This window comes from Coturnix japonica, chromosome 18, assembly GCF_054131305.1.
Source record: "Coturnix japonica strain WE chromosome 18, WE-NBRP24, whole genome shotgun sequence".
NCBI lineage: Eukaryota > Metazoa > Chordata > Aves > Galliformes > Phasianidae > Coturnix > Coturnix japonica.
In genome coordinates, this window is record NC_140680.1 from 3,626,088 (window position 1) to 3,651,815 (window position 25,728).

The window sequence follows — 25,728 nt, forward strand, 5'->3', positions numbered from 1 at the left end:
TTACTTGTCACAGCAATGTTGATCTCTCCTGACCTCGGAGTGAGCTCCCCATCCTGGGGAAGCTGTGACATGCCGGAGGTGCGCAGGGGCTCCAGGCTCAGGGAGCTGTCGTTGGTGAAGTCGCCGAGCGCTGAGCGCCTGCTGGCGGGCTGGCTTCTGCTGAGCCTCTCCATGTCAAAGGCCACGTTATCTGTGCACGGCACATTTGGCTGAAAAACACAGTGATCCCACATTAGTGTGGAATACTCTACACGGAACGAACCCACATACTGAGGATAACCACACAAACACTTCATTTTGCTGCTGCAGCTCAGCTGCCTTTGGATCACAGGGTAGAAATGTGAGTTACTGTGTTCTTCTCTTTTTCCTTCTCTCCTTGAGAAAACACACTGCTTCTACCTGACAGTTTTTTGTTTTTTTTTACCTATATGGGAAAAACATGAAAAATCCTCTTTGAGCTTCTATAAGTCTATCCCCTTGAGAATCAGTCAACAAAAGCAGTCCTCTGAGATTCTATGTGCCAAGGGCTGGTTAATGCATAACTAAGGAAAGGCTGCTGGCCTCAGCCAAGGCACTCTGCAGCTCTGAGCATGGATTTAACGAGCCAACAGATCTAAGAGTGTCTACAGGACACCACAGTAAGAACAAGAGCTTAGAGAGAAAACCAAAGGAAGGCTGAAAGAAGTTGAGAAAAGGGAAGACTATAGAGAACACAGTAGACTTACAACAGCTTAAAAATAACATTACAAATAAGAACGTACTAGAACATCCTTAATAGTCATCCAGGGAAAGAAACAAGCACCAAAACCAAACTTTATCAGCAGCACAAAAAAACCCAGTAACAAATGACAACACAGCCCCACACCCTTCTGACTAAGAGCACTGGAACACCCTTCATCTTTTCTGCCCTGGAGTCATTCGTCCTACTCTGTGTCTCAGAGATGGAAGGGAAAAGAGCTTGTCCAATCCAACTTACCACAATTCCCAGAGCCTTCAAAATGTTCAGTTTACACATTGGACACGTACAGTGCTCACTAAGCCACGGATCCACGCAGGCTTTGTGGAAAACATGCCTAGGAGAACAGACAAGGCACATGTATATAACTTGCAAACCATTACACCACATCACGAGAACTACTTAAATGCTCTGCTAGGTTGCTTCATTAAGTCAGCAGGACAAATTCTGGAATTACCAGCACATTATGCTAACTGCATTAAAAAAAATTAGAAATAAAAGCCTGAAGCTTTTGCCACCAGTTACAACCTCCATTTCCATGCAGAACCTTGTGCTGAATCAGGGGGGAGGACTGCAGATCCGCCAGGAGTCAGTTTCATTTAAAAGCCAACATAAATGTTCTTAGGTTTGATCTTGTAAGTGCTTTATAATTAGCACATCTAAGTGAAAAGAACAAGGTTTTGAAAGGCTTTTGCCTACAATTAGCATTGCTTGATATCTGTAAGGAAATTAGTAAGGAAAACATGCCCATCATAGTATGGTCACAGGAAACTGAAATCTTTCAGAAATAGAAATGGCAAACGGAGCTTCTGTTTGCACAGCAGGGAGCTCCGAATTGGTTTACACCATCTGAGTCACATCCACAACACAGACGTAACCGCGCTGGGATGGGTAAAACCAACAGAACACTGAAGGACTACGCAGACTACAGCCTGTCTAAACTGAAGAAGTTATACCAGTCACCCTGCTGGCATTTCAAGACGCACAGAACCTTTCAGCACACACACAGGAATAGGTTATCGCTGGACTTTTGACATGATTCAGGTTTAGAAAATGCTTGTAGCCATCAGGCTGAATAGCTGCCTATGATAAGAACACACACTGAGGAGCATGCTGAACTACTCTGTCCAACACATTTAGCAATGTAACCTTTAGCATTACAGCAATCATGAAGAACAGGAGAGGCAATCTGCCTGCAGTTCAAACACTTGCACAAAATAGCAGTTTCTCCCATTATTCGTCCTTAGCACATTCCCCTTATTACTCACAGAACTTCAATCTGTGTTTAGAAGTCCCGGGTGACAGAAAATGGTTTGAAATCTTCTGAAACGCACAACGATGCCATTTTTCTGCACTGGGCACATTGTGGCTTTGAGTTGCTTATGTTTCCTTTTAAAATTCTCAAAGGCTGTTTCTGAGGGCAGGACAAAACCCAGAACAGCAGACACTGGGACTCCACCAAGAAGGAAAACAGCTTTAATATATCGTTATCAGCTAATCAGTGCTGCAGAAGCACTCAGATCAAGCGAAGCAGGATACCATATAGATGCCAGCACGCATCCACTAAACCTTACAAGTTCTTCTCAAGTCATTAGCAGTTTGACAGAGTTCAAATGCACCATGACAGTTCAACTCTTCTGGCAACCTCTTTGTTCTTTGCTTTTAGTTCCTAAACCTTCAAGGACATTTATTAATGTGTTTCAAAAAAGAGCAGTGCCCCCAAGGTTATTTATTGATTTAGATCAGTGTGGCTCTGCCTACTACTTATGCTGTGTCTCTATTGCTTAAGCAGGTTGCTGATACCATCATCATGGCTGGGGCTCTGTCTGGCTTTCTCTTACAAGAGTTCAAGCAGTTACACAGCAGCTATGACAATAAACACATGAATTATTTTTAAAATTAGTCTGACAAAGTGAGCTCTTGCACTTTCTGCCATCATAAACCTTCTCCATCTCCATCCCCTGTCACTTGGTCAATAGCAAGCTATCCAAGACCATAAATCTGCCCAGCTCCCAGCAAGTTGCCCCGGGTCATGGCTGTGGAAGATGCTCCTGTGGGAGCCACGTGTCCAGGAGCAGAGTGTGACACAACTGCATCCTTGGGGCTGCAACACAGTGTGTCTGGCAGTGCTGCAAGAGCCTCCCATGAGGGCAGGGCTCCAAACAGGTGAGCTGCAGGTATTTTTCCGCTCTGTCAGCATACCCAGGAAACACCATAACCGCCTCCATTGTGCTGCACAGCCTCACAAAACAGTAGGAAATACTAAGAATTTGGCTTAAATTTCATTTACTTTAACATAGACGACAGTCAGCCTCATCCCACCAGCTTGCTGCTCTATATAAGATGTTCATGATTCCTTTAATCCTCTTTCTGCACTGTGATATTTCTTCCCAGATCATCTTTTCTCTTTCCAATGTCCTTCTCTGTGCTTTTCTCCAGCTCATCACTTTGATGTCCCACTCCCTTATCTCTCACTGCCATCTTTCCTTCACACTACCTGTTTCCTGATCACTCTCTACCTGGTGCCCCTTCATCTCCCAGATGCTGTGTGATGCTGAAGTGGAACAGTCTGATGAAAGAACACTGTCCAGGAGGCTTGACTTCAGCTACGTTCCCTCCAACATTCACATACACTGCTTAGTTTAACTCACAATGTCATTCACAGAAGACAGAACTGCTTTTCAGGTCTGTAAGTCCAGGGAAGAGGGCTTATCCCTGGTGCAGGAAAATCTGTAGGTATGGATTTAATGATCAGGTCCCTTCCAATTTAGGATGTTCTGTGGCTACAAGCTGCTTGTACTGAGCGTACAAGCTTTTCTGAAGAGCAGTGTGAATGACTGCAAATACTGCAGCTGAGTTTCTATCATTTCCATCAGCTGTATGTCTTGTCTAAACCAGATGCCTCTCCATAGAGACAGCACGACAGATCACACTTAACTGGAGAGAACAATTCTTGTATCAAAGGGAAACACCACCTTTCAATCAAATTGTCAGTGGTTCCTGCTGTCTAATAGTTATAGCTTCCTCAAAACACACAGTAAGAAGGACTGCCAGCCCTTCATTTGCTTCCCCTTGGTTAAGCCCTTTTCACCATGAGACATTTATTTTCTCATCCATCTTTAACATCCTTCTATAGTTATTTATTTATTTCATACTAACTTTGCATGTTGTACCAAAAAGGAGAGTTTAAAATGTCAGGAAGTAGGAAGGGGTTAAATCTCTAAAACGAGATTCGAGGAGAAGCACCTCAGTACCCTGAGAAGTTTTATATGCAATCTGAAATTCATCTGGCTCATCTCTGCAGGCACTGGCTGCCCCTTCGCTCATTCAACAAGTATAAAAAGCACCTCTTAGAAAGTACCCATCTCAGTGTTCCACCTAACCAAGACAGATTTGTGCTTAACTCAAAGCTGAACTGAAACAGATGAAAAGTGAGATTTCAAAAAGACAGCCAGAAAGCGAACATGAAAGTCACGGTGCAACCTTCAGCAGGAATGCAGCTGGAGCCTTCCCTGACCTTATATTCTTTTGAAAAACAGAACAGAAAAGGATCTGTGGAAAAGGCTCAGTGGGGCATTGCAGTGAGGGAAGCTGTGCATAGGCAGCAGCCAGATGCAGCCCCCCAGCTCCCTGCAGCACCTGCGACCAGGGGGCTCTGCCTGCACCACCACGGCTTGTAGCAGGCATCTGGAGGAAGCAGACTTGTAAAATAAATACACAATCATCCTGGTCAAAAGATCTGTATTGTATCTGCTGATACTGGCCAGACATCTGCTGCCTGGGCAGCACAGGGCACTTATTCAGTGAAGTGGCCTTCAGTCCCAATTTTGCCATGTGCTCAAGTGGTAGGGGATGGTTCCTCATCAGCTGCGTGCTCTCCATCAGCAAGGACCCCTCACTGACCCCTCTTCAGCACCAAAAGCAGAGGAGTGGGATTTGAGAGCACCCACTGCAAACCCTTGAGCTACCCTGAGCTCCAACCATGAGCCTTGTGGTTGGATGGTTTCCAGAAGTTTCTCCTCTGATTTCCAAATCTTCCTCATAAATGAAGGACTGGGGCATAACTCGCATTACAGTGCACATATAACATGAAATGAAGGAAAGGAGCAAGAAGGAAAAAAAACAAAACAAAACAGTTTCCAAACAAAGCAACTCTACTAGCTTACTTGCATGGTAAAATGCGAACAACATCATTCTGCTTGTAACTCTCAATGCAGACAGCACAATGATCAAAGTCTGGGTCTGTCTCCTAAAACAAACAGAATGGAAATTCAAGTCAAGAGCTTAGGCTGTGACAACGGTAAAAGTAATTGTAATCAGTACGAGAACCATGTTGTGTCAAAGTGGGTATTACCAAGAAGATAGAGAAATGATGGCAGGGTGGCTACATTCCAACATGGCTCAGAGAAATATCTCATGCATACAAAACCATTCCCCTTCATTTGGAGCTGATAACCGACCATATGAAACATCAGCTAAGGCTTAAGGTATTTATAATACCCAGTTGAATTCTTGTGATATATTTAGTGGGGATTTCCCTACAGGAATCACCTCAGCTTTGCGGCAGAAGGAAAAGGGTTGAGTTTTGGGTTTTTGAGGATAAGCTTTTTGGGAATTCTGCATGCCAGCTAGCATTAAAAAACCACTCAGTCACAGTTGCCAGATGGAGCGCAAAAAGTACTTAAGTGAGAAAAACTCCTTTGAAATGTACAGGCTTACAGCACACAGCAATACAACGAGTCACACAATCACTGTGCCATACGATAAGCAGTCTCCAACAGGGAAGGGAAGATGGGAATACCAGAAGAGACAGGAAAAGCTGAGAAATAAACTGTTTCCTATGACAAAAATGAAACACGATGCCCACATTTATCACATTGAAATATCATTATACCTTATCTCCCTTCTTTACTGTCCTGGTTGTCAATTTACCAACAGCTTTCTTGGCAGCATCTCCAAGGCGACGCTAATTAAGTGACAAAGAAGAGAACACAAATTAGCTCTGATAATCAAGCTTCATTACTGCCCGTTATAATGACTTATTTGGGCTCGATACTGCCACTGCAATACACACTGACAGTGGGCCAACACTGAGATTAACAGCGTAAACAGCAAGGCCCACAGTTAGAGATTTGTCAGGAAACAAAACAATTCAACAGCAGAGCACAGGAATGCACACACTGTGTGGGCATAAAGCTCACAGACCATGCTGGGCTCCACAGAAGTCACCCAACACGTGTGACAAGCTGACCAAACCCAGCCTGCAATACAGGAGCTGAAGCAATGTGCCCCCCGGTGATTTCTGTCTTCTTTTCCTATTGCTTTTTATTCAGCGTGCTGGAACATACTCTGTTCTCTTAGGCTGGAATTTTCTCCCCTCCCCGAGTGCAGGCTGATATTGTTCTGAGATACAGCAGATCCTCAGGGTAACCTAGTTTCTCCTGTCCTTACCCAAAACCACACAAAGCAAAACCTTGTAGGTCACGAAATCAAGATTCGATTCAGACTTGAGTTAAAGCTGAAATGAACGCTGGTTTCAGCGTTAACCTCACTATGACAACAAAAAATAGCTGGGCCTTTGCTGTACACAACGACCACTGCTGGGTGCGCGTTGCCCTCCTGTGCAACCACTGCCTGGCTGCTGGCCTGTGGGCTCGTGGGTCCCGGGCACCGAGCAGCACAGTGCTCACACCTCCCCATGTCAGGAGCTTGAGACTGGGTTTACATTTACAGGAAGAAAGGAAGTTCCCATATTTTGTCCTTCACCCCTCTTGTACAGAATATTCTGCTTTTGAGAGAGAGACTGATTCTAAGAACATGAAATGCACGTACCAAAACCCCCCATACAGCTTGGAACAAGCGTGCATTTCTTGTGCCTGCCCACCTCCTACACACTTGAAAAGCCAAGTTCTTTAACCACCCCACCCCGTATCATACACTTCCTTTCTTTCCATATAAGCACAGGCTGTTTTGATTTGAGAAACACAGAGGCCTCTGAAGGCCGCTACAACTGTGTGTATCGAATCAAGGCCGCCTACTGTACCAGCATCATTCTGGAATCATATAATTCAATTTTTGTTGTTGTTGCCACCTCTACATAAAAACAGCTCCTTCCTTTTATGGGTTTTTTTAGGATGCTGATTTGAAACAAAACGTGTTGGGTGTCAACCACGGCAAAGTAGCATCCAGAACAGAGGCGGGATTGGGAAACTCTATGCCTCCTAAAGGAAGAAATCTCATCCTAACTTCAACACATGAGAAACCAGTCAGTATAAGTAAACTTAAGCTGTGCATCCTGGAACAAGCATATTGTCTCCAGCACTGAATGACACAACACTGGAATGCTGATGGAGTGATTACCATTGCCCAGCCTAAGTGTGGCTGCTAAGAGAGGAACAATTCTGGGAAGGCACTATGGGGGCTCTACATAACCAACACTACCTACCCAAGTCACTGGGGGTAGCACATATAATTAGTTATACTGCCTGTGTTTGTACCACGTGAAGCCTTAGGAAATACCCTTCAACTGAGAAAGGATTAATCCCAGCAAAACTCTCCCAGAACACATCTGCTAAATGGCAACTTTCATCTCCATTTAAGAGATCCACCTTTTCCACCTTCTAATTTTAACAAGTGTTTTGAAACGCTAACCTTGAGAACGCTGAGATTTGCTATTTGGTTAAGTTGGGGCACAGGCATGCAGCACATGCACCTCAGTGCAAAAAGGGCACCAGCACATGCAAAGGAGTTTCATACCTCTGGTGGAAACGCACAAGAGTAACCATGTGAAATACCCTTATCTACTTGCACTATCTGTAAAACACAGCGTGTTTTTGATGTTTTTTAATCTTTTTTTAACAGGTGCCTCTAGCCCCAAGCTGGGATCTTGTTTTTCAGTTAAAACGAGTTATTTCCCCTCTAACAGCACAGCCTTCTCTCTGAGAGAGCTTTCAAAGCGCTTCAAAAACAAGCCGGAGCTGTCGTCACCTCCTCATTCAAGTTTAATCAGCTCAGCTTCTTAAACCACATCAAATTTTCATCGTGTTTCTCCTGACCTTTGTGAAAATCTAAAGAAAGAAGAAAGGTCACGAAAGGCCCCAACCCCACAGAGCAGCTGCTTTGAGACATTTGGAAGAAGCCTCAGACTGTGCAGGGGACACAGCAGGTACAGTTCAGCACTCCACAGACACTCGCTGAGTAATACTTATATTTAAACTTTTACCACCCCAAGGGACCACACTGAGTACCAGGCACAGATTGGTCACTTCAGAATGACATCCTTAGGAAAATCTAGACTGGCAGCATCAGATGCTATTTCCAGAAACTAGAAGGGAAATCCTCTGTTGCAGTTGAAGCATTGTAAGTCTGTGTTTGTTTTAGGTTTGACAAAGTGCTGTCAAGAGCCAGTACTGCCAACTCACAGCCTGCCCTTAAAGGTCAGTCCTAGATCAGAGGAAGAGGGACAGCGGCTAGAGGTCAGCAGCTTTGTAAGGCACCCTTGATAGAGATGCACAGAGCCAAAGAGAGCAGTCATTTTCCTCCTCCTTTGCAATAAAAGCCAGGACACACTACTGAGATGGCAGGTCATCGAGTCCATGTTAGTAAAACATTTACTTCTGAAGTCCCAGCCATATTTACATGGATCACTTCATTTATTCAAGACCTCTGAGCATGGGTGCATTTAATTCAGATCTAACTTCTTACAATAACAGAGAAGAAGACAATCAGAAAGTCATGCTGGACAAAATATTGCTTAGTATTTATGAGCAGGAGAATTAGGCAGTCCTTATCAAGAAGGATCTTAAATATAGTCAGTGCAGATCACTAACCAGCTCTGTATCTTAGTTTTCTTACTCTAACGTTCATTAATGTACAGTTTGGGAACAACAACTGAACTGCCTTACTTATTACTAAAGCTATCCTTAATAACAGATGGAATTAATAACATTAGCTCTGAGCTCCACCATACCATATAAGCATAACCATGATTTAACTTTACTCCCCACTCCCAGTGTCCTTTCCAAGAAAGGAATTCTCCACACAGTACTGTATACAGCAACATCACCTCCAGGACATGGAGAGGAAAACATAAAGTGCCCTTACCTGATTCCTATCACGTGCACTTGTGTACCTGATCTTCTGGATGAAGTAAAATATTAACCACGCTGAAGAAATTATCATCAAAACAATGAAAGATATTGACACAAAGACTAGGGAGCCCCGACTGAAGTTCTTTAGAGGAACACGGGAACCCACTGCTATGGCCATCAGGACAGAGATGTTCTTTTCCAAATAATTCAGGATCTCCTTCACTTTTGATTCTGTAATCATGACAGCAACAATGTCTCCAGTTCCTATAAAAAGAGAACAAAGATGAATTAACATTTAAAATCCACAGAGCGTGATGCCAGTAAGATTTTCTATATGCAAAACCATTTGATAAATAATTTTATGCAGGTCACATATGGCATACAGGGTGCTCAGCCCTGCTCAGGCTCATCCTTCCAGCCCAAGCTTTCCAGGTAGGTTATTGATGCGCCAACTGTTTGCAGCTGCACACATCCTACCAGGTAACAGCTCTCCCCACATTAAAACCACTGTGCATAGTCTGAACATGTCTTAAATCATATATTTGGTCCAGAATGGAAGCAATGATTACTTGAACAGGCAACTCAGAGGAAAAACACATTTGGAAGATGAGTGGTGTCAGTATACACAGAGCTGGGCTGGGGGAGTTCGGAAAGTTCCCTGATGTGGTTATGAGGATATCACATGTAGAAAGACTGCCGAGGACCTACAAATCACAATTCCAAAGAAGCAACAAAGCCAGAACTTCTACCCCCACCACTTCCCATAGAAGAGGAAGTAAAGCAAACAAGCCTGGCTGGAAAGTGGAAAAGAAATTAAAAACTGAGCAGAAACATGAGAGCTGATTTTATCATCCAACCAAAGACATGCTTAATAAATTAGCAAAGAGCTCCTAAGACAAAAAAAAAAAACAACAGGCAGGCTGTTCTTCATCCATATCTGCACTGAAACCCCCTCTCAAGATCTATTTTCAAGATGCTGGTGAAGCCTGCTCATCTGCTCCCTCCATCTGCTTGCACCAATTCACATTCTCTAAAAGAGGAACAGTAGAACGTGGGTGACTTCAGCACTGCGGTTCTGGCTTTGGAGTAGATTTGAGATGGAGGACTTGGTGTGACAGTGAACAGAAAACACAAGATTCTGTGTTAATACAGGGGATTTCTCCTAAGCCCTTTAATCAGAACCCTATTTTTAAGTTACTGTACCCAGAATACAAAGTAGAAGACTAAAAAGGACAGAATCTTTGAAAGAGAGGGCAGAGTAAGTCAGGGTGATGAATCCAAACCATTCATTTCCCAAAGGGGGATTTGCTAGAACTCCTTAAGTTGTTAAAGTGTTACTTTGCTCTTCCCATTCACAAAGCCAAATAGTAACTGTTACAGTCACTGTCCTCAGTTTTCAGACAGCGCTTCCCAACATTTACCTTAGAGCAGCCAGAACACTCCTATCTTGTCCAGCTGAGAAGTTTTTGCACTTGATGACAGGACAAAAATCTTCCTTTCCTGCAGTTTCAAGGTGCTGTATATGCAGATACAGCACGCACTCCCGCAGCTCAGATGATATAAGATCAACCCAGAGCCAATAATGTAACACTGCCTGATGCTCTCCCCAGGTGCCACTTCATTTCCTCACATCTTCTGATAGCGAAGATGGGCAGAAGGATTGTTTTCCCCAGAGCATATGTTGCACTATGCTTCCCCAGGAGGTATTATTTGGCCCACAGCGCTACGTTCCTATCCAAGTATCAGTCAGAAGCTCTCAGCACAGCACCCTGACGCGATTTATACAGCTACCCATGAAGCAAAGCTGACTAAGATTTTCTGATACCAGTCCAGTTCCGTCTGAATTAAAAGCTGAAGCCTCCACCTATTCCCTGCTGCCCAGAGAATGTGACAAAGCTGACAATCTGCCACACGTTTTTTATAAGGCTCAGAGCAAAGGGAACCTCTGGCATCACTGCAAAGCCATTTGCATTCCAAATGACTCCACTGCAAACAGCCCAAGTGCTACTGTGCTGCTTCTGACCCTGTGAGAGCCAAGGAGAACAGCAGAGAAGAAAAATAAATTGTGCCTGCTTAACATCCTGAAGCTCAGTGGAAACTGGAACTTGGTTCATCCATATTTTTGTCAGGGGCATCACCCTAAATAATTATAGCAAGAGCTCCCTGCTTGGGAAGAATTGGGGGCAGGAGGAGGCACTGACTTATTTATTTTCAGCACCTTGAAATCTTACATTTCTGAAACATAAGCAGATAAAAATAATCCTCAGGTGAATACAGACAGACTGACAGCACCTGTAGAAGTTAGAGTATGGTCTTTATATAGATCTCCTGAAAAGCAATGCTCTCCTGAGCAAAGAACAGCATCCAACAAAAAGGAGCTGGAAAGCTCTACACCCACCCAGGGAGAAGCTTGGACAGACAGAACACCAGGATAAATGTTGACACCTGCAAATATAAATCAGTTGTCATCATCCAATCCCAAACAGCTCTAACTTGCAATTTTACTATGTGCATACGTAATGGGATAGCTACACAACTGCATGTATGGAAAGGAAGCTGCAATTAATCTTTAAGCCTGTGGAATACGACATCAAGACAGGAAATGAGAGAAGGATGTAGCAGGTGAGAAGACACTAGGAACAATGTAATGGTAAGTTTCCTATAGAGCCCTACAGAGATTACTTTGCTGGCTCACCGTATCTCCGAGTACATTTAGAAAGTCAACTGAAAGTCGTCTGAAAGGAAGATTCCCAGTCTCACCATGAGCAAACAGTCGTCCTTGCCAATTTCTCTTTATGTTGATTCTTGACTGCCATACATTTCTCTGAAGCTCCAAATAGAGCCAGCTGTGGGAAGGACACCAAGCTTAAGACAGGCATGGTTCAAAGAGGAGACTTCAGGCACCTTCCGCCCACCTATTGCCCCTGGGGACAGTGGGGAGACAGAACTGCTGAGCAGCAGATATTTGCTTTCCTCCTGGGTTCCCAAGTGGCCCAAGCAGCTGCTTGGTCAGTGCTGTGGAACAAGGGAAGGTGACAACTCCTGAGCTGCTGCCAGCACTGCAGTGCTGCAAAGAACCTCCCTGCAGACAGAGAGCAAACTTCAAATCCCAGCTGAAGAATGGCACATGCAGGACCACCTGTAAGAGGCACAGAGTGGTTTTGATGGGATTTAAAAAAAAAATAAAAAAATCTGCAGAAAATTGAGAATTAACCCACTTGCACCAAAGGTGAGCACTTCTCTGAGGGCTGCTGCTTTCAGCTGAAGTCCTTGCAGCTTCCTTAGCCTTTGACTGCACTTGCTGATGCATGTTGCAGACACAGCATGAGGCACAGACTGCACTCAGCTCACACTTGCAAGAGAATGTTGTTCCCTCCTTATGTAACAAATGACATTTAATTGTAACTGAAGCGTTCCACTCTATTCTGAAAAACCCAAACCTAACACACATTTATCTGACTCATTTTGCAGGTGTCAGTTATAAAGGCCTGCAAAATCCCCAGCTTTCTAATAGAAGTAAAGAACAGCGCAGGAAGTTGCTTGCTGGTTGGATTCAGAGCATGATTCAGATACTGAAAGACAAATCACAATGATGGAGACATCATAATGATCACATAACTGGGAACTGCCTGTTTTCACAAACCAATAGAATTCAGTAATTTTTAAAGCATTTCTGAACATGCATCAGAAATAAACGCATGCACACACCATTCAGTGTGCAGCAAAGGGATCGATCAGTGCCAGATTTCTTGGATTAACAAAGACAGACCACCACAAACAGCAGTTACACATTAGGTCTGGTGGAGCACACCCGATCAAGTGATTCCAGACCTTCAATAGCCCTTTCAAGCCACAGTCAGTGATATTTTAAGAAGACGTACTAGAATAAAGACTAACTGCTAACATGGAAAACACTACCACCATGGTCTGGCCTTTGGCTATTACAAGCAGTGAGTTTGTTAGAAAATCATATGATAATGAAAATAACTCCACATCTGCGCTGCTAGAAAAGGTGGGCTCTGAGAACAGACATCAGTTCCACACACCTACCAACAATGGGGAACACACAAATTCTTCAGATACTGTAAAATTTTAGCCTGGTACAAACCAGAAATTCATCATTAGAATGAAGTCTTATATTCTAAAGCAGACTTTGTAAAAGCAGGCTGTAAAAAGAAGAGTCTTGGCATCGATCAGAGTGATTAAAACAGGTCTAGCTACACAAGCTTTTATTTTGATCTAATCAGAAAGGAGGAGCACATCCAGGCTGGCAGCACCACCACAATGGTGATATGTTGTCTGAGATGCCCCAAATCAAATACTTCTGAAAGCAGAAGCAAAACGATACTATTTGTCAGTTCTCAGTTCTGAGCAAGGCAAGAACTTAATGCCAACGGGCCTCCATTTTAAAATGAGACTGAACAGCACTTCAAAGCATTTCTCTTCCCGTTGTCTTTATAACACTGTAAGCATTGAATTCTTGACTATATGTAAACATGAACTGTAGGATATTTGATGTACAGTGTCAGACACCAGAACAGATGTTCCAACACTACCGTGAGAAAATGGTAAGTGACAGCAGTATAGGAAACCGTGAGCTAACAGCCACATTTTCAAGGGGTGCGTTGGCTAAACACAACCCGCAGAACCAAACACTGAGCAGCTATTTCTGAAATCAATTCTCTCTGCTACACAAACTTCTGCAGAACAACCTGACAAACAATCGCTCCTGAGGCCAAGACTTGAATTCTGACTGCCTCCTCAGGGGAACAAAGGAGCAGATATTCAAGCCCAGCAAGGACCAGGCTTCACTGAATTGCAATGGAAATGCAGTGAAGTTATGCCTGCAGAACAGACAAAACTCTGATTGCAGTAGAAGGAACTTCAGTAGATTGATTCTGCCATGGTAAGAGAGGACACTGGACTATGTCGCCTAACCACGGCCCAAGGCATGGCAGGATAGTGAAAGGCAAAGCACATTGCTCACAGCAATGGGGACATTCTGAGCTCTGCTCCTTCCAGAGCAGCGTATGACTGAGGCATGTAACTAGAAAACCAGGAAGTTGCAAGAGCAGCCTTCCAAAGCTGGGTGTGACGGAATTAACTTCCAAACAAACAGAGCCCAATCAGGTTCTTGTTGTGCTAACTTGTTACGTGTTGAAAAATAAATCCATAGGCGATAAACAACAATCTTAGAAGCAGGAACAAGCCTCCCCATGCTCATCCTCCTGCACTGAGCAATGAACTGTGCTTCAGTACAGCATTGTTGTCATACTTGGAGATCAGCCCCACAATCCGCTGTGTCCTGCAGTTCATAAAGGAGAACTACACGGCAGGATCCACTGATGAAGCTGTCAGGCCGGGCTCACAATTCAGCTGCTGACACACAAATCCATAACCCAGTTGCTCTGTTCCGACACTCAGTGAGAGTGCAGGATAAATCTGCATAAAATCCAAACCATTTCTAAATCATCCTGTTTTATTCCCAAGTCCAAATCCCACTGACATGAGACAGTAAAGCAACCCCCTGCCACATTTCCTCAAGCTTAGCCATATTCTAACCCACCTACCTCTGCCAAAACCCAGAGCACCCCAGCAGACCTTTCAGGTCCAGCCACCAATTTAAGATACAATTGGATTTTGACATCTAAAACACCCTATACTCTTGTATTTTGTAACACAAGCAGGTAGTTGTTGGCATCCTCCATTTTGTTATTCCAGGATAGTATTCTCTATTCCCAATAATGCATGTTGGAACTAGGAAACACGGGGATTTCTAATAAGAGCAGTCTGTCAGGGTCTGGTGTTTTCTTCTGCCTGCAGACAGCCTCAATACAGATCCATCCATCTGGACAGTGTTGCCAAACAAGCCCAGCAATCCCACAGGACATGTGGTGACAGAACCGTACCCAAGGATGCTACAAAGAGTCTTTAGAACTTAGCAAACAGACTATTCATATGTTTATGTAACAAATCTGACTCCACAGAATCCATGGACTTCAAGAATTACTCTGCAGCCTGAGTGCAGTCTTTGGCTAAGAAAAAAAAAGGTAATTACTTACAGTCACTAATGGTCCCATGGGCCATTTTGCAGTCACAGAACTAATTACCCTTCCAGCTGGATAAGGAAAAACGAGCCCAAATCGTGTTATTCCAGCTGTGGATGAGGTGTGTAACACGCACGAACACAGGGAAGAGGAAGCTCTGCGAAGCACCGAGCTTTGTGCAGAGATTTCCTTGCCTCACCTCGAGGAAAGCTTTGTTTCCCCATTGCGCAGTGTGCATTCCCAGCACCTCTCCCCACATCCTGCCAAGCATCAGAGGTAAATCCTCTCAACAAGGCATCCTAGTAGGAGTTATTTAACTTGTTCCAAGACATTTCTCTAGCGCTGCTAAACTCTTCCTCTTGGAATCCAGCAACTTCATTGTGATGCTTTCTCTTCTGTTTGTTGGTTTTTCTTTTCTGTTTACACCCATTACAGAAATTCAGAGTATGACATTTTAATTTCAGAGGCTTCTGTAGCTTTTATTCTTTTCTATAAAGCCAGATAAAAATAAGGATTTTAATAGAGTTCATGATAAATTTTAACTGTTCTGTGCTTTAATATGGTTGTCTCCATCACATAAAGAAATCAGAAAGAAAAAGCCATTTTACATGCATTTCCTTCCTATTCCCATCATTGATTATCAAGGAGTCAGCTACTAAATATTTTCTCCACCACATTGGCTTTTTCTACATTAGACAATATTTGTTCTAACTTGTAATAGAGGTAGCAGGCAAAACCACTCATAAAATTGCCTTCCTGCCAGTGATATCACAGCCCAACACAACCTGTGCTGGGAAGAGGTGTCCTCTATCAGCCTAAGAGAAGGACATCTGCAAGAATAAGCCAAGTTGGTTTATTTTACAAGTGAACTGTAACACATACAAGGATACAGAGAAAGAAACTGTTGCAAAGAGATCAGCGGAAACACATATTGGAAGTTCTACCAACTCCTTCAGGTCAATACCTCCTTCGAACCTCAACCTGAATGGACAGAGACACAGCGGACTGTCACACAGGAAAACACAATTTTGATGTTAGCAAAAGAAACCATTCAATTAATACAGTGATGGAAGACTGATTTAAGAGTGACAGCTGCTATCTGGCCACCAGAAGGAATTCATATTCTGTTAAGTCGTATGTTGAGTAAGAACAAATTTCCACAAGATTAAAATGTTTAAGATGTGTGTTCAAGCATAAAATAACTTGGATAAAATATTAATCCCATCGCTGAGAACTGCTTACCGAGCTGTTTTCATGGGGAATCACCACCCTGCAGGTTCAAGATGGGCAGCATATGTAAATCTATATAATATTTTCATTATTTTTAGCACAGACATTGCCAAAGCTGACAATTGGAAATTATGCAAAGATCAAAGTGAGGAAGCAAGCAGCTCGCTGGGTTTGCTATCAGCACCTGCTGTTTTCCTCTCTGCTCAACCACAGAGACAGAATACTCCTAAGGCTCTGCACTTAACAGTATAAGAGCCACGGTGCAGAGATACAACGTGATGTCAGGCCTATTTTTATCTGTTTGTGGGAAGAAAATAGACAGCCATGAACCCAGACATCATAAGACAGTTGCACAATTATATTGCAAAGAATGCATTTCATTTTTAAGGAGGCCTTGACTGTGTGTCAGTACTCTGCACACAACATGAGCTCAGACACAGCATCACCGAACTGTTAAGGATGGAAAAGACCTCTAAGACCACCAAAACCAACCCTGGCCCACCCCCACCATGCCCACTGACCACGTCCCTCAGTGCCACATCTCCATGGTTCTGGAGCATCTCCAGGAATGGTGACCCTCCTACATCCTGGGCAGCTGTGCCACTGCATCACTGCTCTTTCAGAGAAGAAATCATTCCTAACATCCAACCTGAGACTCACATAACAGACTCATCATTCAAGCATAGGTCCATGAATCAATATTGCACTTGAACAACAATCAGAGAGTTAATGGAACACTAGATTCCAAACCTCCACTGTTCTGAAGCTAACACCGAAGGACTAGTCTGCATTTCACAGTGACATGTGCCTGCAGTTCACTGGGCAAACAGGAAGCTCGTCATGAGTAAATACTTTGAATTAACTCTGCCATGAAACAGGAGAAGGCACAAACTGCTAACGAGAGACTGCAGACCTTCATACAGGCACTTCAAAGAAAGACCAGAGCTGAAGGCTTTGGAGGTGGGGATTTTTGCCTGCAAAGTACCTGTAGCAGGGTCTATGGAGGATATATACATAAGATAGAAATAGTACATCAGCAGCCTTAGGATTGCCACACTGAGGTTAAAATCTCCCTGGTGGTGGACAGAACTGGGAAGGACAGACCACACACGATAGAAGAAGTCATGAGACACTTTCCATATATCATGTCTGGATGGAGAGAGGGAAGGAGATGCACATCACCTCTTTACACAGAAGAATGCTATTTGTGTGACAATATAGAGAGCATCACCCAAATTCCAGCTTCCAAGCAATGCCCTGCATTTACAGAAAGAAAACTGAGAACCTCTGGGAAAACAAACAATACACAAAACCACAACATCAGCAGTCAGCAAAGACAGAAATATCCCTTCCTGATTAGGCTAAGTAATTGTGAAGTGAAAAAACCTAGGAAAACTAAAAATATCATTATTAGAATGCTGAGCAACCATTTATAATCATAGATTTATTTTAAGACCCACCCCAGTACATTAATTCAGTGGTGGTAGCACAATGTTTTACATTAATAGACCTAAAAAAAGAAGTAGAAGCCAGCAGAAAACCAGACACAGTGTTCCAGATCAGCAGTGGTCTGATTCTAGAGTGCTTAGAACCGGACAAACTGCTGTCTGAATCCACACAGGAATCAACAGAGATGCATCACAAGAAAAGAACTCTCTGCAGCACTGCACATAAGTGTGCAAACTCAGATTCAGACCTAATGTTTGAAAGCCCATACTGTGGATAGCCAGATGGAGATACACTACTACAGGACCCTCCCAGTCCCGCTAGGTGGAATGCTAGGCCTGATGTTGTATCACGTCTGCTTTCCATCTCAGCAAGGTTAGAAGTGCTGACGGCTGAGGTCCTACAGGTATTTCCTTATACCCTGACACCCATCTCCCCCTGCAGAAGCACTTCTCATTGCATAGAACATACAGCAAAGCAAAATAATCTCTTCCACAATTACTGGCTTACTTCACCATAAGCGCGTAAATAACCATCATTAGAGGACAGGCTGCTTCCCACAGCATCATCTGTGCGCTGCCAGTAGCGCTTCAGCAACAGTTTATGTGGCAAAACAGACAGTGGAAGAGCCTGTATTTATTTACCTTGATGAGTCATGGTGACGGGCTCCTCGCTGGATATATTGTTGTAGATGACCACAGCAGTGGCATTGTGTGAAGCTGCCCGCAGGATTTTCTCTCTGAAGGTACAGTTTCCTCGCTGCAGCAAAGCGATCCACTGCTTGGTGTTGGGAGGGACTTGGAAACGCGTCCGAGGGTCACAGCCCAGGCGATCTGCAACTGAAGGAGTTGGGTGCACATTCAGACAAAGGGCAATTTGCTCAAACAGGTTAAGAGAGAAGAAAACGGTGCTGAATTAGTGGTTGTGCACTAAGAAGCTGCTGCCCTCAGGTTAATAGAGCCCAATACTAACTGCGTTCCTCGGATTAAAAGAAAAGAAGTCTCCTCTATAAAGTTCAATCTCACCACTGAAGTTATAACTGCATGCCCAAGAATCAGGCTCAACAACAGACGCTATTTTTAAGCCCAGTGCAGTGAGAACAATGAATTTCCATTTGAATCAATACCTGCCTGCAGGCTGAGAAACACAGGGATATGGTTCATGTGCTGTGGGCACCTACCCAGCAACTGTTTATCAGTCACTGTGGGCAGCATAACATTCTCTTCCTTTCTAATGCAATCACAGCCATCCCTGCAGTGGGAAGAGTAACTAAACAAGAAGATTTTGGAGCAGTTATCTGCTGTGTGCATGCTGCTGCAAGGATGAGAGCAGCAGCCAAAGCCAGCTTTTACACTGCAAGCTTTGCTGGCAAACACGATGTGCTCCTGTTGCTAAATGGGTATCGGTGCTGCAAAGGAGAAGCAACAGGCTTGGCAAATGCCATATGTGAGCCCAACAACATACAAAGACCTTTTTTTTGTCCTCTTAGAAGCTGTAATGTATCCTGGAGCAGCCAAAGCCCACACAGATCTATGTACAAAACACACAGAGTGCAGCATGGACGACGGTTTTCTAGTAAGTCAGAATCAACAGCAACTCGCAATGCACTTGTATTTACCCTTTCAAATGCCATGAATAAAAGCACCTTTGCTTATTGAAGATGGATGGGACAAACAGTGAAACCTCAGACATACAATTCATCTGGGTAATAGCCCTGAAAACTGCTACAGTTCCCACGAGTGATTCAGAAGAAGCACCCCATACAGTTTTCCTATCTAAGAAGTGAGTTCTTCAGCACCGACTCAGAGTGGATGCTACAGCCAGGAGATTCTGTATGGGAGGATGAACAGCAGCACACCTATGGATGGCAAACAGTTTGCTTCAGTGCAGTCGTGTTCAAGGCACACTAAGTAACCTAGATAACGAGTTACTGATTGGAATGGAAGAGCAGCTTGAAATGGAGGAAGCTTCTTAAGAGCCCACCATGCAACCCCGCTCCTGTAAGGCACTACAAACTCCCATGTTTGAGCCATACAAATTTAAACGCTGACAGAGAAAGTGGCATGAGACAGCAAACAGCCTCTGTGGGAAAAGTAGCACAGATTTTCCACTACAGTAGAGATGAAAGCCTCCTGCGGCAGCGGGCAGCGCTACGAAATGCTGTTGGACCAACAGGATTAGGAGCTGAGATGTGCTGATACGTGAGCTTCCAGCAGCACAGCAACACACACAGAGTTACTTCTGGTGGGATGATTCAGTGTGTCCCAACAACACTGCTTTAGCCCTGTGTAAGCAACACAAAACAGTGAAGGGAAATCTGGTTGGGTCTGATGAGCCTGCAGGTTGCTCTGCTTAATACAGAGACACAACGTGCTTCTCTTTAGGTCAGCACCCCATGCAAACATTAAGTAACCCTTCTGCTTTTAACTAAACAAAACTCAGGAACAACTGCAGAAACCTCTTCCTGCTCCGGCCTTCCAACAGCACCCAGCCCTGCAGCACTGCTGGCTGCTGCAGCAGCTCCTCTGCCCCACACCCAGCACTGACAGCCAGAACCTTTATTGGCCCCATAAGGGATGGATGAACAAATGCTATCATTAAGAGCCACCAGCAATAGCTCCCTACCACTGCATCGCCTATTCTCCACTGTCCTAAAAGCAGTCAGGATGTTGTGGACACAGACTTTCTGGATGGTGGCTGTGCCGGAATGAAAAGAGACTTCAGATTACATCAGAGCTATTCTAAAAGAACACACTTGTATGCAAAAAGATACCATCAGAAATCATTCAACTCCACAACAGCAGAAAAATGAAGTGTACAGAAAGCTGCTTCCCTATTGTCATGCTACCATCCTACCAACCTGAAATATAAGGGACCAACTCCATCCTTCCTTTCTTTGTGTCTATGCACCATGCACACGATGGCAAAAATCTGAGTCCATGCTGCTGGTCATAGAATGGACTGGGCTGAAAAGGACCACAAATGCTCATCCAGTATTAACCCCCCCCTGTTACGTGCAGGGTTGTCAACCAGCAGCCCAGGCTGCCTAGAGCCACATCCAGCCTGGCCTTGAATGCCTGCAGGGATGGGGCATCCACAACCTCCTTGGGCAAACTGTTCCAGTGTGACACCTTTCTCTGTGGTCCACCTCATCCCTTCCAGCCCTTTAGCTAACCCCTGTAAGAGACTGAACCGTTTTGTGGTGGCAAATAATGAAGTGAAGAGCTCAGTTCCAGACCAACAAAGGCTCCATCAGCACTCTGCACACACTGGGCTGGCTGCAGGCTGCTCCCTGTGCCCCACACTTACACTGCACACCCCCCTGATCTAAGCAGGGCACTGAAGCCGCAGCACCTCCTGTGAGCAAGGCTTAGTCTCCTTCCCACACAAAAAGAGCAGTGCCAGCATCCCACAGCCCACTAACTGCATTGCATTATGCTTTCCTCCCCCCCCTCTCTTTTTCAGGTCAGATATCCTGATCGATCCTCTCAGCTAACGCTCCATTCCCTCAGACCAGCAGCAGTCACCAGAGCTTCTCTCAGCTCTGTGCTCAGAAATCCTTTCCCTCTCTGACCTTCAGGGCTGCATCACAGCTGGTGCAGGCAGCAGCACAAAGGATGGAGCAGCACACAGCAGCACACAGCCCTGCCCACATGGCACACCTGAGCACGGCACACCTGCATGCATCACATCCCTTTATGTGCAGCAGAACTGGAGCTCCCAGGAAAGGAATTCAGCTGGGAAACTTATAAAAGCAGCACAGCAGCACTGACCCATCCCGCTTTCAAGGACAGCTTTCTATCCACTTGTGCACACTGAACAGTATTTGCTTTCAACGTATTGGTGCTTCTTCATTACCAACTGGGTCCTCAGCCACGCCAGCTGCAATTCCTGCTTTTTCTAAGTTGCTCCAAGGACTGACACGGGGCAGCACCTCACTGCTGAGAGCCATGCTACCTCATTGCCCTGGCTGCACTTGGCTATAGCAGCAGGAGGAACTCTTTGAACAATGGTAATCTCATTTCAGCTAAGCAAAAGAAAACGAGGCAAGCAGGCAGCGCTGTAATAGTTGAGATTTAATCTTGCTAGCTCAATAAGAGTATCACAATTACAGCTATTAACTCAGAAAGCCACCAGCTATGTTATCACTCAATGACTATGAATTAAGCTGGATACTGAGATGAGGGGCAAAGGATGGATGCAGGGCATGGCACTGTCCCTCCACCAAGCTGTTCTTTTGCTTGTTGCAAAGCTCAGTTTTAGATCTCACACCGGAACACCAAATTCCGCCCAAATATTACCCAAAGCTCTGCAATTAAACCTGCTATTCCCAACCTCCCACAGCCAAACCCTGCTTATACCACACACAAAACCCCACAGCACTGTGCATGAGCTGCACTTCCATTTGTCACCTCGAGCATCTGCTCCCTACCTCTACCTTTCCCTAAGGCTGTTTTCTCCTTTCCATTTCATCCGAGGATCCATAAAAAGCACAGGGAAAGCTTAGGTGTTTTAGCCTAACCACAGTGAATTCAGTGTAAGAGATCCTGATAAAGGAACAGGTGACTGAATGTGCTGTGTACTGACATTTAAAGGATGGGCAATTAAAGAGAGCAACGACTTCAGAAATTAAACATAAAGCAACAGACATATTCAAGAACATGAGCTGACCACCACCTCAGAGCACAGCACCCCACACCCCAGGCCATGAGTTACATACACAGCTGCTGAGCCCGGCCCTAAGCTGGAAAACTCATGTGTCTGCCTGCAGGCAAAGGATGGGAACACAGCACACAATTTCAATTGTAACAGCCAGGTGCCAGCTGACCACCTGCATGCACAGAAATCCCAAGCAATGGGCCATGGTGGGTCAATGCCTGACACCAACACCACGGCATCACCAGGCTGGGACACGTAAGGGCTGGACACAGGGTAAAGCACTACTGCTCCAGCAGCAGAGGCTGGCACTGGCTGCTTGCATTAAGTGCTATTCCAACAAATACATTGCAAACAAGTGCTACAGCAATACAAGCCGGCTGATAAAAAGGCATTACAGCAGCTGCAGACAGCAGCACTGCGCTGTTATCAGAGCCAGATATAAATAAAGCAGAATACAATCACAAGGCTCTCAGGTCTTCAAGGAGCACCTTAACTAAAAGCATAACATACTCTGGTCTCTTTCCTACTAAACAAAGGGTTTTTAAACCACATGAAGCAGAATTAAAACGCCTGCTCTATGGCTGTCTGTGCAGCACAATTCAGAACAGCTCTGCAGGAAGACCACCACGGCAGTGTTTGCTTTAAGTGCCTTCTGTTGACACACGGAAGGAGAACACCTCCCAACAACACAGGGCAAAGTTTGGATGACTGCAGCACGTTAAACCCACAGAATTCAGGTCTGCAGCTCCGTGATCCTTTCTGTGCTTTCCCACTCTAACTGTTCACTGTTACACTTCAGCAGCAAGGTAGGAAACGCTGCTCAGGGTGTGCACAGCACCGTGCTCAGCTCTGCTCTCACTGCTTCTCCTGAGAATGCTGTCAGCCTCCCTCAAGGCTTTAATCACACTTAAGGGAAGACCTTGCTGGATGAGACCAGAAAAGGCTATAGGGGAAAATGAAGAAGTAATTAACAGCGGAAGTTTGTTTTTTGATTAACAAAGCAGCTGCTGGAGGAATCAAGTGGTTTGACACCCTGCAAGAGAAAAAGCAGCAGGGCTGATCCTACCCCCACGCACCCCTTAGGATAACTGTGACATCCCCAGAGCTTCCAGGACAGCCTGCTGCCTTCACACAGCAGCTTGTGTTTAAGTGAGGAATATCAGGGAGCAGAGAATGAAAGGCTGAGCACATCTGGGGTCACACGACCAAAACCACTGCAAAGGGCAGGACTGAAGACACAAAGCAAAATCCTCGGGCAGTCAGTTTGCTCTGAGCTTTGTATCTCCAGCCTTCCCCACCAGCACGCTGTTTTAATACGTTCTAATTAACACGTTGTAAAGGAAACGAAACAGAGCTTCAATGAAACCAGCAAGTGCGTGTGCTGCACGGCCACAGCAGGAGCAGGCAGGAGGCTGATAGATGCTGAAAGAGCATCAACATATTGTCCTGACCTTGATTTGTTAAATCCTCGAGGGGTTTCAGTAACACAGCACGGCTCTTCAGGAACACACAGCAAAACAAAACCAAGCACAAAACGCTCTTAATATTCACCGCTCACAGACTGGTTTTAATTGATTACATTGCCTCACGGAATGCATTATTCAGAGGCTGCTGCCCAGAGAGAGGCTGAGAGCGCTGAGATCCATCCGGGGCCATTTGTGGAGGCCAGCAGTCGGGTACAGCGTCACGGATGGTTCTCAAAATAAGCCGTGAAGCGCCCGCTCTCATTTCATCCCCAAACCAACACGATGCCCGCACCCTCGTTCAAGTTGACACAGCGGAAAGGCCGGCGGTTGTCAGGCCGGGCACCAAGGGGCACCATCCGCACTGCACAGCGGCACATCCCGGCGCTCAGCACCACGGAGCGGGCCCACACCGTCCCCACGGCCGGTATCCCCGGCCCCGCAGCGCACACAGCCGCACACCGCGGCCTCCAGCCGCACCCCGGGCACGTCCCGCCTCCCCCGTGTCCCCACGCGTTGCGGGGCCGTTACCTCCGTTGATGGGCACCGGTGTGACCAGCAGACCCTTCACCTCCACCTTGGGCGAATCCTGCCCGTAGCGACCGCGGTCGATCCGGAGCAACGTGGGGCCGCCCCGCTCGGGGCTCATCACGGTCACGTTGATGAGGGCGGTGTAATACGACAGCTGGCTGCCGTTATCGTCGGCTCCGGCCGCCCACAGCCAGCAGTGCCCCAGCAGCAGCAGCAGCGCCGAGCCGCTCCGCCGCCGCCGAGCCCAGCGCGGGGCCATGTTGTGCTGCCGGCGGGGCCGCGTTATCCCATCGGACAGCCCGGCAACGGGAGGAGGAGGAGGAGGAGGAGAGCCCGGGCTCATGCCATGGGAGGAGCCAGGGAGCGGCACAACGGCCCGGCACAGCGCGGCACAACGGAACCGGGACCTGCGGGACTTTAATTCGCTCCGTGCGCTCAGGGCCCCGCGCTCACACCGCTCATACCGCTCGTACCGCTCACACCGCTCACAGACCGGGGCAGGATGATGCGGCAGCGGCCCGCTGTCAGCTCACGGCTCAGCCCCGCGTTCCGGCCGCCCCGCACTGCCCGCATCGCCCCGCTCCATGCCCGGCCCGGGGCCGCTCACGGCGCCTCGACTGCAGCCCGGCGCGGCACGCACTGCGCAGGCGCAATACGCCCCACCCGGCGCCACGAGGGCGAGGGGCGGAGCTGCGCGAGGCCACGCCCACAAGAGGGCGGGGTCATCCATGGGGGCGGGGCCTACGAGGATGACGTCACTCCGGGCGGTAGTGGGGTGGGGGTGCGGGGTCCGTCCCCCCATGTTCCCCCGGTGCAGTGTGTGCTGTATGGTACCACAAGGACTTGCTTACAGTGCTGGGAGCAGCAATGGGCACTGAGCGCATCCCATAGCTCCTCAGCTCCACAGCGCCGGCCATCGGAAGCACGCAGTGTGCTTTAAAAGCACGTGTGAATGGTGCAGTGCTGGGTGCTGGGTTTGGGCTCCACGCCTGGTGCTATAGGGCCAGCCCAGCAGCACGGCTCCTGTGTCGGGACGTGGCCACCGCAGCCTCGTTTAGAGCTACTTGTCAGTGTGCTAAAACGGGAAACCTCGCTGAGATGTTCATAATAAATACAAACCCTCTGCGATGCTGTGAAGCTGGATGTGATGCTGTGAAGCTGGATGTGATGCTGTGAAGCTGGATGTGATGCTGTGACACTTTAGCATCGCTCTCACAAAAGGCTCGAGCTGCTCAGTGACCAGGGAGGCAGCACGAGAACACAGCAGCCTTTGCACGTTTTGCAAGGCAAATGATGTGAAAATCTGAAGCTGCAGGGCTGTGGGCTGGGATACATTCTGTGTTGCTGAGCAAATAACCGTGCTGCTGCTCTCCTGAGATACAGCCTCCCTGGTGACTTCCCAGCTGCTCCCATAAGCGCTGTGCTTCCCTCCAGCATCTCGCTGCACTGCTCCCTTTGGAGGTGTTGTGGCACGTCCCTTAGCGATGCACTTAGCCACATTATGAATGTAAGATAACACCCTAAAA

At 46.2% G+C, this 25,728-nt stretch overlaps 1 protein-coding gene across 3 annotated transcripts in view; it reads right to left on the minus strand.

Moving 5' to 3' along the window:
* RNF130 (ring finger protein 130) overlaps positions 1-24,838 on the minus strand; it is a 37,990-nt gene extending 13,152 nt beyond the window's left edge. For 2 of the 3 annotated variants that reach the window (XM_015875807.3, XM_015875806.3), the window contains exons 1-7: positions 24,203-24,838; positions 18,194-18,388; positions 8,840-9,090; positions 5,631-5,702; positions 4,903-4,985; positions 977-1,073; positions 5-209 (exon numbers count right to left, since the gene is read on the minus strand). In XM_015875807.3, coding sequence (XP_015731293.2) covers positions 5-209; positions 977-1,073; positions 4,903-4,985; positions 5,631-5,702; positions 8,840-9,090; positions 18,194-18,388; positions 24,203-24,545 — 1,246 coding nt within the window. In that variant the 5' untranslated portion in view covers positions 24,546-24,838. The remainder of the gene's footprint in view (positions 1-4; positions 210-976; positions 1,074-4,902; positions 4,986-5,630; positions 5,703-8,839; positions 9,091-18,193; positions 18,389-24,202) is intronic. The other variant, XM_085518748.1, reaches the window with a different exon arrangement.
* Positions 24,839-25,728: the final 890 nt, after the last annotated feature.